The sequence below is a fragment of the Caretta caretta genome, chromosome 2 (assembly GCF_965140235.1).
Source record: "Caretta caretta isolate rCarCar2 chromosome 2, rCarCar1.hap1, whole genome shotgun sequence".
Lineage (NCBI taxonomy): Eukaryota > Metazoa > Chordata > Testudines > Cheloniidae > Caretta > Caretta caretta.
The window spans coordinates 254,338,976-254,352,725 of NC_134207.1; the positions used below are offsets into that span (position 1 = coordinate 254,338,976).

Here is a 13,750-nt window from a genome sequence, read left to right on the forward strand (position 1 = left end):
TCAAGCCCTGGTTCCCAGGCTTTCCATTTACTCGGGCTTTTGCTTAAGGAGGTGACCTGAACTGGGTGGAATGGGAGTTTTTTGCCAAGTTCTCTGAGACCCTAAGTCGATACTTCGTTGTCATTCTAGATCTGTTTTAATGTAAGTGATTTAAATAATTATGTACCTGCACCTAGAGAATTCTATTATATTTTTGCCTTTGCAATAGGTGCATCATATATATTGATAAACATATGGAAAGCTGTCCTGGGAACATCTCTGGCAAAGCATAAAATAGAGGTAAAGGAATTTATAAATCAAACTACAACAGTATTTGTAAAGACGTTAACAGCTTTTATTTCATTGGTGTAAGGCAGCACTTCAAACACCACTCACCAACACCAAAACAAAATTTCATTGTCTATAAAATAGCTTCAGAAAATTCAGACATACCAAAAAATAATATAGACGCTGTAATAAATCTCAAACAATACAGCAAATTGCTTAAAGTTCATGTCACTCAAACAAAATACCATTTTCTAGCATACGTGGCAAAAAAAATTCCTTTTTTGTTTTGCCAACAAGACGCACCAGTACAATTCCAGTACATGCCTCACAATTGGAAACTTGTAACATCACTCCATGCCACTAATAGCTGTTTGTGCTTAGAACTTGTCATTTCACCCTCTGAAAATAATAAAACTGAAAATGATGTGAAACATACATTTGTATTCCAAGTTTAGAACATATTATGCACAAAGGAAGGCCCCAATCCTGCAATGTAATCTGTGTAGGTGGACACTTGTACTCATGCAGAGTCCCACTGAAGTCAATGGGACTCCACACAGGCACAACAATCCATCCATTGAGGTTGGATTGCAGAATCAGGGCTTCAGTGGGAAAGGCTTAAATCCTTTTTCCTTTCCAGAGGCAGTAAGACAATGTTGTAATCTTCTAGACTGACTCCCGTAGTGTTTTGCACATTCTCTTCAACGGAGACTTACCTATTACCTAGAATCTCACATTTAGGAAGGAAGAGAGGGATAGGCTTTAAAGGTAGTTGGCACATAAATGGCTTTTGCTGAAATAGTTCTGGGCCGTATGCAGTGCTGTAGTGCACTATGAGAGCCAAACGCTCCAAGAGATGAACGTCCACATCTCGCTTCAGTATATACAGTAACTGCTGCCTTCTTCCATTTCAAAAGAGTTTCTTCACCAGCAAGATATCTGACCCATGACTTTCATTAGACAAGTGTTATGACATGACTCCAAAGACAGGATGATGACGACAAATACTAGAGCCATATTCTTCATAGTCCTTCTTGGTGTGACATACTTGGAAAAACTCTAAGAAAAAAGAAAAATGAATCAAGAACATAAAACTGCAGAAACCGGTCAATAAATCTGTGCACCAGTAAAGGATCATCTAATAATAGTATTTTTTCTGGATTACAGTGCTGAGACAGGATGCTGTCCCTTTAGGAGCAGGGTAAGCTAGGAACTCTTTGGGGAATCAAATGAAAGTTAATGGGTGGAAATCTGTCTGGAGAAGGGTCTAGTGAAATCAGTATTAATTGTGTCCAATTTTCTTGTATTTTTTCTCTTATGATTAATAAGATAGGATTGGGCCTTGAATCCCAAGAGTCTTTGCAATTCTTAAGCGCTGATTTATGGAATCCGGACGATCCCATGTTACAGATGTCAAATACAGGATAGTTCAAAAGTGGGTCAAATTCTGAAGTCCTTAGTCAGATAAAACTCATTGGTTCAAGGGGTTTTTTTCCCCAATTAAAAACTGTAAGGATTCCAGTAAGTTTGAGTATAGCATGTATCATTTTGGATGGCAAAAGTGAAAGCATTTTAAACTGGGTATGCATATCAAACATGTCCAATGGCAGAAAGAATGCATAGGCAGGACAATTCAGAAAGATTTTCATAAAGACGCTGTTGAAGCAAGCATAGAACCTCCAAACCACGCTGCATATGGTGTGTTATCACTTGAACTTCAACCAGTTTGGGCTAGAAAGTAAAATGGTTCAAAATTAGTGAGTCATATAAATTTCATTTTGCTGGCAAGGGTCTCTTCTCTGAATGAGAGAGGTACACATCTTTACCCAGGGCTGGAAGCTCCCCTGTGTTCCTCCACCCACACACAATGCAGAGCACACAATCCACACCTTCCTTCAGGAAAGCAGGTCTCAGCACCGTCTCAGGACTTGTTAATGAAGTTCCATACCCTGAGTTAGACCATACGCTGAAGGGCATTACAATGGACACAATCTTCCCCACTAGAGATTAAGTTCTGTTATCACTCTGCACCTAGTTTCCATTGTCATTAAGAGAAGGGTCCCTTCATGTTGCTTGCTAACCTACGTCCACCTGTTTTAATGGTACATACAACGTAATTTTATTAATGTGGTGCAGTCACAGCTGAACTGTATATCTGGATACCCTCATATATCCCACGCTCCCCAGGTTCTTATGCAGAAGTGAAATCTCCTATTAATTAATGCAACAGTTGCTTTAAAGCATTCACATTCATTTCACTCACCCATGTAACACATATATTTGAAATTCTTGTTTACCTTTATCCAACCACCACTGAGTTCTTCGCTAAATTTCAATCTTGCATCCACTACTCTTTTCAAGTCTCTCTGTAGTCGACGTCCAAAATCCCTGAACATTGTGGATCCTCCTGAAAGAGCCACATTCTACAAGACAAAGACAAGAAACTCTTCCTTTACATACAAAAGTCAATTACCCAACAAGAACTGTTCTGACGCTGTCAAAATATACAAAATACCCCACCACCTCGTTTTCACAGTAGGCCCGCAACTTGTAGGCGAGTTAATTTTATTGAACTGGTTTCTTTACATTTCATTTTATGCTTGACAAAAATGTTATGCTTTGAGCTACATTTCAGGTGAGTATGTGATTAAAAAGAGAAAAACAGCCATTAAAATGGCATGTTGGTGCTCCACGTATCTGCTTAGTGGTAGCCACTTCTGCTTAGTGTGTTTTTAAAAGTTTTATTACTCTCATGCAGAAGCAATTTAGCTGCATAAATAAAAGCACATGTATTCTATACTGCATCATCAGCAAAGTTACTGGAGATGCTCCAGATAAGGAGTTTTATTCTTGGTGTCAAATAAAGCTTTAGGTTTGTCATGATATGTTTTGGAAAATCAGAATGACAAGTTACATAGTTCATTAACCAATTGACCTTTTCAGACCCAGCCCTCCAAATACAGTTACCGTTGAGTTCTGTGCCACTTCATGATTTCAGAGGTACAGGGCCAACAAAAAATTCTATAACAGAGAAAGGTACAGTATCCCAGTCTTCTCTTTTCTTTAAGAGTCTTACTTCAGAGGGTGCCCACCTCTACCTGATTGTCTTGTACTGCCCTAGGAGTTCAGGGCCCTATTGAAAGCCCACTAGTCTGGTCCTGTGCACTCCAATGGATTATGTTAAGACACTAAATACAGGACATTTAAAATCACACGTACATTCACTTACTGTCCTGCAACTCTGAGAATGAATGAAATTGTTTCAGCGCTTTGGAAGATGACAAACAGGACCCTGGAAACTTAAATCCTGCGTATCTAACACAGCACAGGAAGCGGCACAGCAAGCACCATTACAAGGGGTCTAATCCCTGACTGAAGACGTGCTCCATAAGGGTCAGAAAGAAACTCAGTCCGTGTCCGTTCAATCTGCTGCGATTGCAAACCAAGGTGCCAATTAGTACTTACTGCAATCATTTTTGTGGTGCAGACCACACCTACTAGGAATTTAACTAAACGTGACCAGGCGCTCATTTCCTGCAGACCAAGCTTCTATCAGATGGTAACAGGTTTTTGACCCTACAGACCTGGACTGGAATTCAGCCACTGAACCAGAAGTGAAAGACCCCCTGTACAAATCCTTTGAACTATTCAGTCCCCATGTAGATTTTTTTTTTTTTAAATAAAGAAGGTCCTGGAGTCCATGACATCTGTAACAAACATTCATCTTGCAGGATGCAGAATTAACTGCTTGGGGTTATTTTAATAATGGATAGCAAGAAAACCTTGTTTTGCCTTGTAAAATAAGAGAACAGCTTGCTTCTTTGTTTATGATGATAATCTGGGCATCTGTCAAAGTCCTGTTGACAGAAAAAGTGTCACTTGGGGGTTCATTCAGATTACATTTAATAACATAAGCAAAAAAAGAATGCTCTGGAGAAGAGGCCCTTGCAAAAAAAAAAAAAAACATTAACAAAGAGTTTTTTAAAAAAAAAGAAAGAAAGCTTGAATCTGCCGTCAAAAACAGACCGGCTGCAAATACCAACATGAAGCGCAGAAAAATAAAGCAAGGTCTTCTCTATGTCCAGATGGGTTACTAGCTGCATGTTCAATATCCAAAAGGAAAACTGTTAGGAGTTTAAAAAAAAAAGGTCCACTGGAACTTATTTGATAAAATGGCAATTAAGAAGATGCCATCGAAATGTATTGCTTGGAAGGTTAGTATAGAGAGGGACAGTGATAATTCTGTTCAGGATTTAAGCAAGTTAAACAGTAGATTTATTGGATGAAGTGAGAGCTATATTACTAGAACTAAAAATAAAAAAAGAGGAGATATATATGAGTCTTCTAGAGTGTATGATTTAAAATGGTCTTTCTAGAAAGGCAGTGTGCAACTAACTACAAACCTAATATCCGCTCTCTGCTACTGTTGCTATTACAGCAAACTTTTTAAGGTGGCAAATTACGCATTGTTCAGAAGGTACTTCCAACTTGGATATGCTATAACAGAACACAGAAAATATTTCTAAATGACTGTAAACACTGTTGTATATGAAGAACATAAGCGGCATTAAAACATGCTGGGCAAATAGTGAATCATCTCAACTGATATCTAGACAAGCCAGATCAAATTTGTTGCAGATCTTGAGTATTCCTTTAATGGCGCATTTGCTATACCAAGGTTTTTTTGTTTTTGCTTTTTAAACATTAGATCACACTTGCTAATAGACTATTAGTTAGTTTCTCAGAGTCTTCTGCTAAATGTGTTGCTGCCAGTGCTGGGCCAAACCTAAGACAGCCTTGGCAGAAGACAGCTGTGTTCACATCTAGTCTTCAACACATTGCCTGAACTCAGGAGATCTGTTTTCTCCCAGGAGAACAAAAGCCAAAACATTTTTGTGCATAGGGCAATAGGAATCTGCATACATTTTTGTCACTCAGCCAAAGCATCAGAACCATTTAGAAATCGAGGACAACGCAAACTGCCAACACCCTCCTCCTAAAAACATAAAAGCCTGCAAACCCTATTGTCTCGGACATTTTACCAGGTAGAACTCAGCATTACATTCCAAGCGCTACTGGAGGAAAAGATTTCTGTGAAGCATGTTAAAAAAGACTGGTCAAGTCATACTGAAAACTTCAGCATTTCTCCACAGTGACACGCCCTGGGATTCTTCAGCCTCCTAGAGGGAGCCCGTCAGGGAAGGTGAAGTCTAAACAGCTGTTCTCAGCCAGCTGATTCTTTTAATCAAAATGTTTAAAACATTGTGCTTGAACATGCAGAATCTGTAGAATCAGAAGAAACCTAAGGACCCACTGCAGACACAATCATGATATCCCTCAGGAGCCAAACAGATCCAATTAAAAGATCTTATTTTAAAAAAGATAGCCCTAAACAAGAAGCGGGTTTTAAAAAGTACTTTTCCTTAATGGACAGATAACATATATATGCAAGACTAGCTACACAGGATGGACTGAACAATACAGTGAGCCCCATGTGAGTTCACATTTCAGGGAAAACTAGGAAAATTAACTTCACCCCTCCACGTACAGAACACATTACCCTCTAAAGCAGTGGTTTTCAATATTTTTCATTTGTGGACCCCTTCAAAATTTAGAATCGAGGTACGGATCCCTTTGGAAATCTTAGACATAATCTGTGCACACTGAGGGGTCCAAGGACCACAGCTTGAAAACCACTGCTCTCAAGTGACTGGCAGTAAGGAAAGACTTCCCTTACACTTGCTTCCCTTGCTTTTACTATTAAGCAAACGCCCCCTGGGATACTGAAGTCTGAGAGATGGTACAGATGAGACATCTCCCAGCCCTTCCTGTACGAGGCTGAACAGATTTCATTGCCTTTCATATTTACCAGAGTTTCAACTCCTCATTTTCAAAAGCTTATCAAATGGGTCTCTCGGTCCTATTGATTACCTGAAATAAAAGTGGTTTAACATACCACAGAAATTTGATGCAAGCTGTGCATGATGCACTAAGACGACTTATTGCTGGGCAACCACGGAAAAATCAGTTGAAGCCATGTGTGACTTCAGCAAGTCAATTAATTTATTTGTCTCCGTTCCCCGTTAAAAGGGACAATACTTACCTGCCTCTTAGAGACATTATGGGGTTTAATATTTGTAAAGCAGTTTTAAGATAAAGTGCTATACGAACAGCAAATATTATGATTGGGATAATTATACACACAAGTATTGCACTCAGATAAAAGATTAGATAGTACCTTACTGTAGGGAACATGGGCCAGACTTGAGTTTGGGTAACTTTATTTGGTCAACTGCTGAATGAAGTTTATATTAAGGAATGCTAAAGCAGCTCCAAGTTTAGGTGAAAGGGCACTGGAGCAGGCCATGCACTCATCCTGGACTTGGCCCCCTCTCAGAGTCCCTTTTTCCCTGTCATGCTTACTGTCATAAGGAATGAGTGGAAGTGTGTGAAAGGGTAACTGACAATGAACCTTTAATTATATTTACCAAAGTGAGAATGGGCCTTTTTCCATTAGACAGAAGTCTCTTCCAGCTTCTCATTCCAGCCTCTCACATGTCCTGCTTACAATGAAGACATCTGCTCATGGTCAGCAGCAGATTTTGCAAGAAAATGTCCACCTCAGATTGGAAACTTCTACTATGACCTCAGATCAAGAAACCAAATTATTGGTCCATGATGAGCTACAGCCAACACACTGGAATCTCTAAGTGAAAAAGGATGGTCCCTTAGGGAGAGCAAGGGGACACTGAACCCTATATAAGACTAACCATCCAGAAGGAAAGGGGGGATTCTCTCATATCAACACCTGAACCAGCCATCCGGAGAAGACGTGAAAGACTGACCGTCAGCTAAGCCAAGCCTTAAGTCTAACAGAGGGAAGAAACCGACCACCTCCCCTTGCATATGAAACAAGCTCAAGTTATTTACAACACCAGGACTAGTTCTCTGCTAAGACCAAATCACATGAATTCCAGATTCTATGACCTGGTGTACACTTAAAAATTAGATTGACCTAGTTACTTTGCTCAGGGGTGTGAAAAATGTCATGTCTTGGGCACCGGAGGTAGGTTGACCTAACCCCAGTGTCCATGCAGCTAGGTTGATAGAACAGGTCTTCTGTCAACCCAGCTACCATCGCTCAGGGAGTGGATTAACGACAGACTGAAACACCCCTTCCGTCGCCCTGGGAAGCATCTAGGCTACAGGTGTCGCTGTGCTGCTGTAGTGCATCTACTTTTAGTAGACTCTTAGCCCAATTTATTAGATGAAAAGAAAGGAATTCGTCCTTAATTCCCTGGGAAGCACGGAAGTCATTTTTATGTAAACTTCATAAACTGATTTAATAATCTTTGTATCGGTGAGCTGGATAAATTGAAACTGATCTATTGATTGAATTTCAGTTGTAACCTTAATTTGATCATTGCACTGTGTTATATTTCATTAGTTTGGGGAAGTCAGAAGTAAATTAGATAGTGATTTTTTTAGCTTCATATTTGTTTGCTTATTCTTTTAATTAATCTATAAAAGCAACTATTCTGGTTCCTCTCCCAAAACTTCAATGCAGGAAAACAACCTATTTAGAGGTAAAGGTAAACAAATTGAGTCACGACTGGAGCCATATTTTAATTATTTGATTAAAATCCTGTTACAACTACACTGCATGTCAGGAAGATGCCTTGTAATCAACAACGTATTTCTGAACTAAACTTGACTTTCAGTCCTGAACGAACAGGACTTAAAAGTCCCTTAAAAGTACATTTTCAGTACATACTTGACAATTGGGTGTAATTTCCAGCTCAGGCAGACATACCCGCACGAATACACTAAAAAGAGCAGTGTAGCAGCACCTGCGGGCTGCCCCGAGTATGCACCTGGGGTTTCAGAGGGGTTTCAGAGGGGATTGCACTCGGGGCCACCAGCCTGCCCTAGTGTCTGTGCAGCCACAGCTTCACTTCCGTCTTTAGCCTGCTAGCACAGATAGGTCTACCCACGCTGGAAGTGACACCTCCATCTGCACTGTAGACATACCTTAAGAGGGTCACCTCAGCTGTTCTTAATGATTAAGAAAGGCACAGTATGTCAAGCCTGTAACCAGACTATGTCGTTAGCAAGTCTCCAGTCAGACTGCAGAATATTTGAACAAATGTCCAAATAAATTAAGACATTATCACAGAATCAATTTAACAATTTGTTACCAAATTCCAAGATCATATAGATTAATTCAGCTCATCCCAAACAACAATAATGTAAAGTTTAACCTACTTTTTACACTACATTTTGTAAAAGCTGACAATCATTTGTTTTGGGTACAGTCTCCAGTCATTTATAATTTGTAACAGCAAAGGTTTAGGTGACGCAACAGTTCCTGTATTAGTTCTTCATAACAATGGATAGGGGTCAAATTCCAGTTGTATCAAACTAAAATAGGCATTGCTCAATCCTAGTCCACATTTGTCTGAACTGTAAAACCACCACATAGTTTGGCATAAGCAGAAGCCTTGAAAGGACCCAGACTGTGTGGGTAAGTCAAGTCTAAGATACTTTATGCAGCATCTGAACACACTGTACTTGGAGCATACTTCCATCACCACCATTTTTAGTCATCTATGTGCAGTATGTAGTCATACACTTCACAGCCCGCTAGGGGAATGCACATCACTTCTCACTGGATGAGAAAAAGCAGAGGTTGGAGCTATGGGGAGATCTTTTCTCCTCAGCACAGAGAGATAGCAGCAGCCATCTTTAATCTCTCCCAATAGGTGGGCTGAACGCCATAGAGTAAAGAAGTGATACGGCCTCTCTTAAGAGCTGCCACGAAAGAGAAGGGTTCCTCCTTAATGATCCTGCAGTGGCTGAACTATGGCAACAGTACAGATAGGATGGCATGCCCCATGCTGTGTAGCAGGAAGAAAGATAGAAATAAGTTGCTTAACTTCTGTAGTCAAAACTCAGTGCCAAGAGATGATGTGACATGGACCTAATGGCATCACCACGAGCACTGGCCCCTCCTGCCAGCCTCCCTGCTCTGCACTTAAACTGCCAACTATGGATTTTCTATTTGCTGAAGCACAGATTAGCAAGGTTCTCGATAACATTTCCAAAGCTTCATATCATTTTGGAAGAACCAAAAATGCAGAAAAGAAAACTGATGACAGTTGAGCTAGGGACCACTGCAGAATAAATCCTCATTTGTAATTCACAAATCACCATATCTGGTTATTGGACCTGAAAACATCCACAGTATGATGGTCAGATAGTGCCACCTACCTATCATGCAGTGCATATTTTTAAGCAACCTTCAGAAAAGGCTTAAAATGGCATGATATGTTAGAAGACTTCAGAGGAAAATTTTCACCACCACCCATAATTGTTCTTAACCCTCCACATTCCAACAGATATGCACAAGTAGAAAGCCTATGTGCCACATACCGTGGAGAGTATCTTACAGCTTGGGGGAGAGACATGACTCTAGCTCAGAAGCAGGATGTGCTACGAGAAACTCTGTTAGCTGTCAGGATAGTTCAGCTGGGAGCTAGAGCTTAAGTCTCATAACAGAACACGGATTCACACCTAATGCTGATCCCATAGTGCAGCAACAGGGAGATACTGCAGCCTGAAATTCTTGAACAGTGAGCAGAGATCACTGTTGCCCATTTGTGACTGAAAGGAACCTATATGCTCCTGTAATAATCTTTGTACAAAATATGCCCTGTGAAGTATCATCTGAAAACTAATAACTTGCTGGTCAATAATATCATGGTGAAATGTACATAGCAACATCATATGTAAAATTATTAATTCCCCCTGTGCGATGTTAGCACATGTTCATACCCACATAGCCCTGACTAGGCATTTGTTAAATGGGTTTATCCTAAACAAAGGAATGTATGTTTACCTCTATTTACATGTAAGTAGTAAACAGAGTCCTGGAGACAGCAAGAGGGAGAAATGGCAAGAGACAATGCACATCTGTATTTCAGAAAGAGCATGGAGCCACCTTCATCACCAGACTCCATGTCACCGTCATTACTGTTTGAATGAACTTTGCTTTGAGGCATAAACCTCAGAAGCGTGCACTTCAAAGGATGACTGGACCATAAAAATGAGGGGTAAAAACACCCCAAGGCATCTCTCCCTCTCTCACCTAAGACAAAGGAACTGACCTTTTGATCCTAGGGGAGATCCTCGCCTGAGAATTTGGTTATCCCTGTTACTGGGAACTTATGGTAAGGATTTTTTTTTTTAACCTTGAACCAAAACTAGCTTGTTAAGTTTTAGCTACTGGAAAGTATTTTATCTTTATTTTTCTTGTAACCATGTCTTACTTTAATGATATTTGAATTCACTTAAAATCTCTTTTTTTGTAGTTAAATAATCTTGTTTTATTTTTAATCTAAATGAATCCAGTGTTGTGTTTAAACTGAACTGTTTGGTAAGTCCAGTTAAAGCAGCAAACTGTTGAATATTGATCTTTTACAGGAGTAATGGACCTCTAATACCTGAATTGTTCAGGAGAGGGCTGGACAGTGCAGACCATGTTTTGGGGGAAAATTTAGGACTGGGGATGTGTTGAGGGTCACCCTGCAAGTAGTTAGCTTCCAGCAGCCTTGCTTGAGTGTGGCTGGAATATTGCTGACAGGCTGCTGGAATCAGACTTGCTGTACCAGGGCAGTAGCTATATACAGACATTGGTATTGGTATGCGGCTTGTGAGCAGCGGAGGTTGGGAGCTACAACAGCATTGTGAGGCACCCAAGGTTACAGGGCAGGTAGTGAAGCAACACCTGGATTGCACTCTGGAATGTGACACCATCTCAGTTGCATGTCCAGGTGGAAGTTAAAGACAGAATGAGAGAGTTTAAAAAAACAAAACAGAACACTGATACTCTCAGAATTCTGGCCAATAAGCACCATTCCTCCCATAAAAAACGTGAGACTGTCAATGACTATAGGTGAAATATGTCAAACTTGTGTGTAATGCTCTCCAGTCAACTTCACAACAATTGTCCAGCCAAAATTTAATGCATTATTTTAAAAAGACTTATGATGGCTATTAGAACTACTACATAAACCCAGATCTGAATTCATCATATTAAAACACATTTATTCAAGACCTTTTGCAGTCATCCCTGGATACAGGTGGTACTAACTCCCTCACAGAACTTGAACATTTTTTTTTTTAATGCCTCCCCTCCCTTCCCCTCCCCACACACACACACACGCTCTCAGGAGATAAGAGAGAATGGGAGGGAATAAAGAAATGAGTAGTGGGAATGCCAGCTGCACTACACCTAGAGCCCCTCCTGCTGACCAACACAGGCACAGATCTTAGGAGCGGGCAATCAATCCCAGCCTCCTGGTCAAATGAGATTACAGCAGCCACCAAAAAAATGTAGGAGGTACTACAGAGGAATTTTTATTGAGCAAAAATGAGGCAGATCAGATAGGTAAGAACAACAGCATGCTGTGAATTTTCTGTAGCTACCTGTCACCAACAGAAATATTCTTTTTAAAAGATTGAGAAGTTTTACAAGAATTATATAAGACCATTGTGCGCATCTGTAAAATTACTGTAACTATATCCAGAATTGCACCATGGGCCTGGGATGTTTGACTACCGCTCCCTTCGCTACACTCAGATTTAATCATATTATGGAATCATTGGTGTGCAAGAGACATGGTGAGCTTCAGTTTCAAGACTTCAGGTAACACTTTCAGATAAATAAAATGGTAATCTCAGGACAACACTGAAGATCATCCAGTACTAACATCTGCTACAGCCATGTTATTACCTGTATAGACAACAGGGAGCCAGACAGCTATCAAAAGTGGAGGTGGGTTTTCTGCTCTGCTGTAGACTGGGTGTGTATTATTCCCTGTAATACTGAAGATAAGTACACTTACTACTTATCTAGTGACTCAGACAAACTTATGTTCTTCTACCAAGCCCAAGTAAAGTTCTTTTCCATGCTATTGCTCTCTCCCTCTTTAGCCACTTTTACCAACAGCAACTTTGACTACAAAATAATTAACATAACGGACAGAGAAAAGGATAAATTGGGTGAAAACAGGGGAATGGAAAGGGTAAAGATCATGGGTGCTCAATCAGGCAAAAATTACAAGAGTGGAGTAACAAGTCTGGAACCCACCTCTTAGTAGAACTAGGGAAGCTGTATCCTTTGGGGAGATCTGAACTTAACTTTTACTTGGAGGCTCCCACTGGTGGGTGGACTTGTCCCCCATTGCCCTGACTGAGCCCAGGTGGAAGATGCACCTCTTGGCAGTTATTCACGGGATTTCTACCTTCTGAAAGTTCAGCACAATGAGAAAGGGCAGCACAGCAGGGAAGCCCAAAGATCTCTCAACCAGAATGGAAAATCTGTACATGAGTGAAAAACGGTGAGAGGGAAGAGGAACAGAATGGGGGAGGGGGGAGAGGGAGAACAACAGAAGAGCAATCTACTAATAGTGTCCATAGGGGACATCCTAAGAGAATCTAAACTACTGTGTTTAGCTTTTAAGTTACTGCTGCATTCTAGAAATACTTAAGATACAGAGACAGGGATCAGAGTGGAAGAAAGCCCATTACTTAGTCACCAAGTAAAAACCCCCACTAGCCACTATGATTTCTGCACTGGTAGTTCATCTCAAACATCTCCTTTCAGTCTCCTTCTGTTCTCCTTTCCCCTATTCCACGTACAGAAATAAAATCATAAAAATAGGCCTCTGTATTATGTCTTCCCTCTGCTTCCAGGACCTAGTGACCTACCCATCTTCTTCCATCTAAGGAAAGAGCAGCATTTCCCATCAATTATTTTGGAACTATTAACTCCATGTAAAGAGAGACAAAGGAATCAATGCTTCCCAGAAGTAAAGTCAAGATGGAGTTTTAAAAAACAAACACTGGCAGTACTATACATAAAAAGTAATAAAGTGAACAAGGAGAGAAGGCAAAAAAAAAAATCTCCCACTTAGTGACTTAGCCAAGGAAAGGTTATTTACCAGGCTGACTTTGATGCTAAAACAGGACCCAGCTTTAGCTTTTATAAACTAGCAAAGTGGCAACCCTGATTACTGTGTGCAGCCATTCCATCTCATTGTGATCCTGACAGACCTCATATTAATTCAGCATGGAACTAATCGATATTTGACAGGGAGACCACCGTCTCCCCAAAAAAGAAACACCTACATGCGGAGGACAGCGGTGCATGCAATTCAAGAGATGGCCTTCTTCTGTAAAGACAGTACAGTACTAATCAATTCCCTAGCATTGGGTGCAAAGAATGCCCTGTTGGAATTGTGGTCTCTTAGAACAAAAGAACAGGTTTCAGAGGAACAGCCGTGTTAGTCTGTATTCGCAAAAAGAAAAGGAGTACTTGTGGCACCTTAGAGACTAACCAATTTATTTGAGCATGAGCTTTCGTGAGCTACAGCTCACTTCATCGGATGCATACCGTGGAAACTGCAGCAGACTTTATATA

The 13,750-nt window shown here is 40.4% G+C and overlaps 1 protein-coding gene across 1 annotated transcript in view; it reads right to left on the bottom strand.

The window, feature by feature from the left end:
• Positions 1 to 312: 312 nt before the first annotated feature.
• The window catches only part of ACTR3B (actin related protein 3B), a 52,429-nt gene continuing 38,991 nt past the window's right edge, over positions 313 to 13,750 (bottom strand). The window contains 4 exon segments of the mRNA XM_075124755.1: positions 313 to 1,324; positions 1,923 to 1,956; positions 1,959 to 1,998; positions 2,565 to 2,690. Coding sequence (XP_074980856.1) covers positions 1,192 to 1,324; positions 1,923 to 1,956; positions 1,959 to 1,998; positions 2,565 to 2,690 — 333 coding nt within the window. The 3' untranslated portion in view covers positions 313 to 1,191.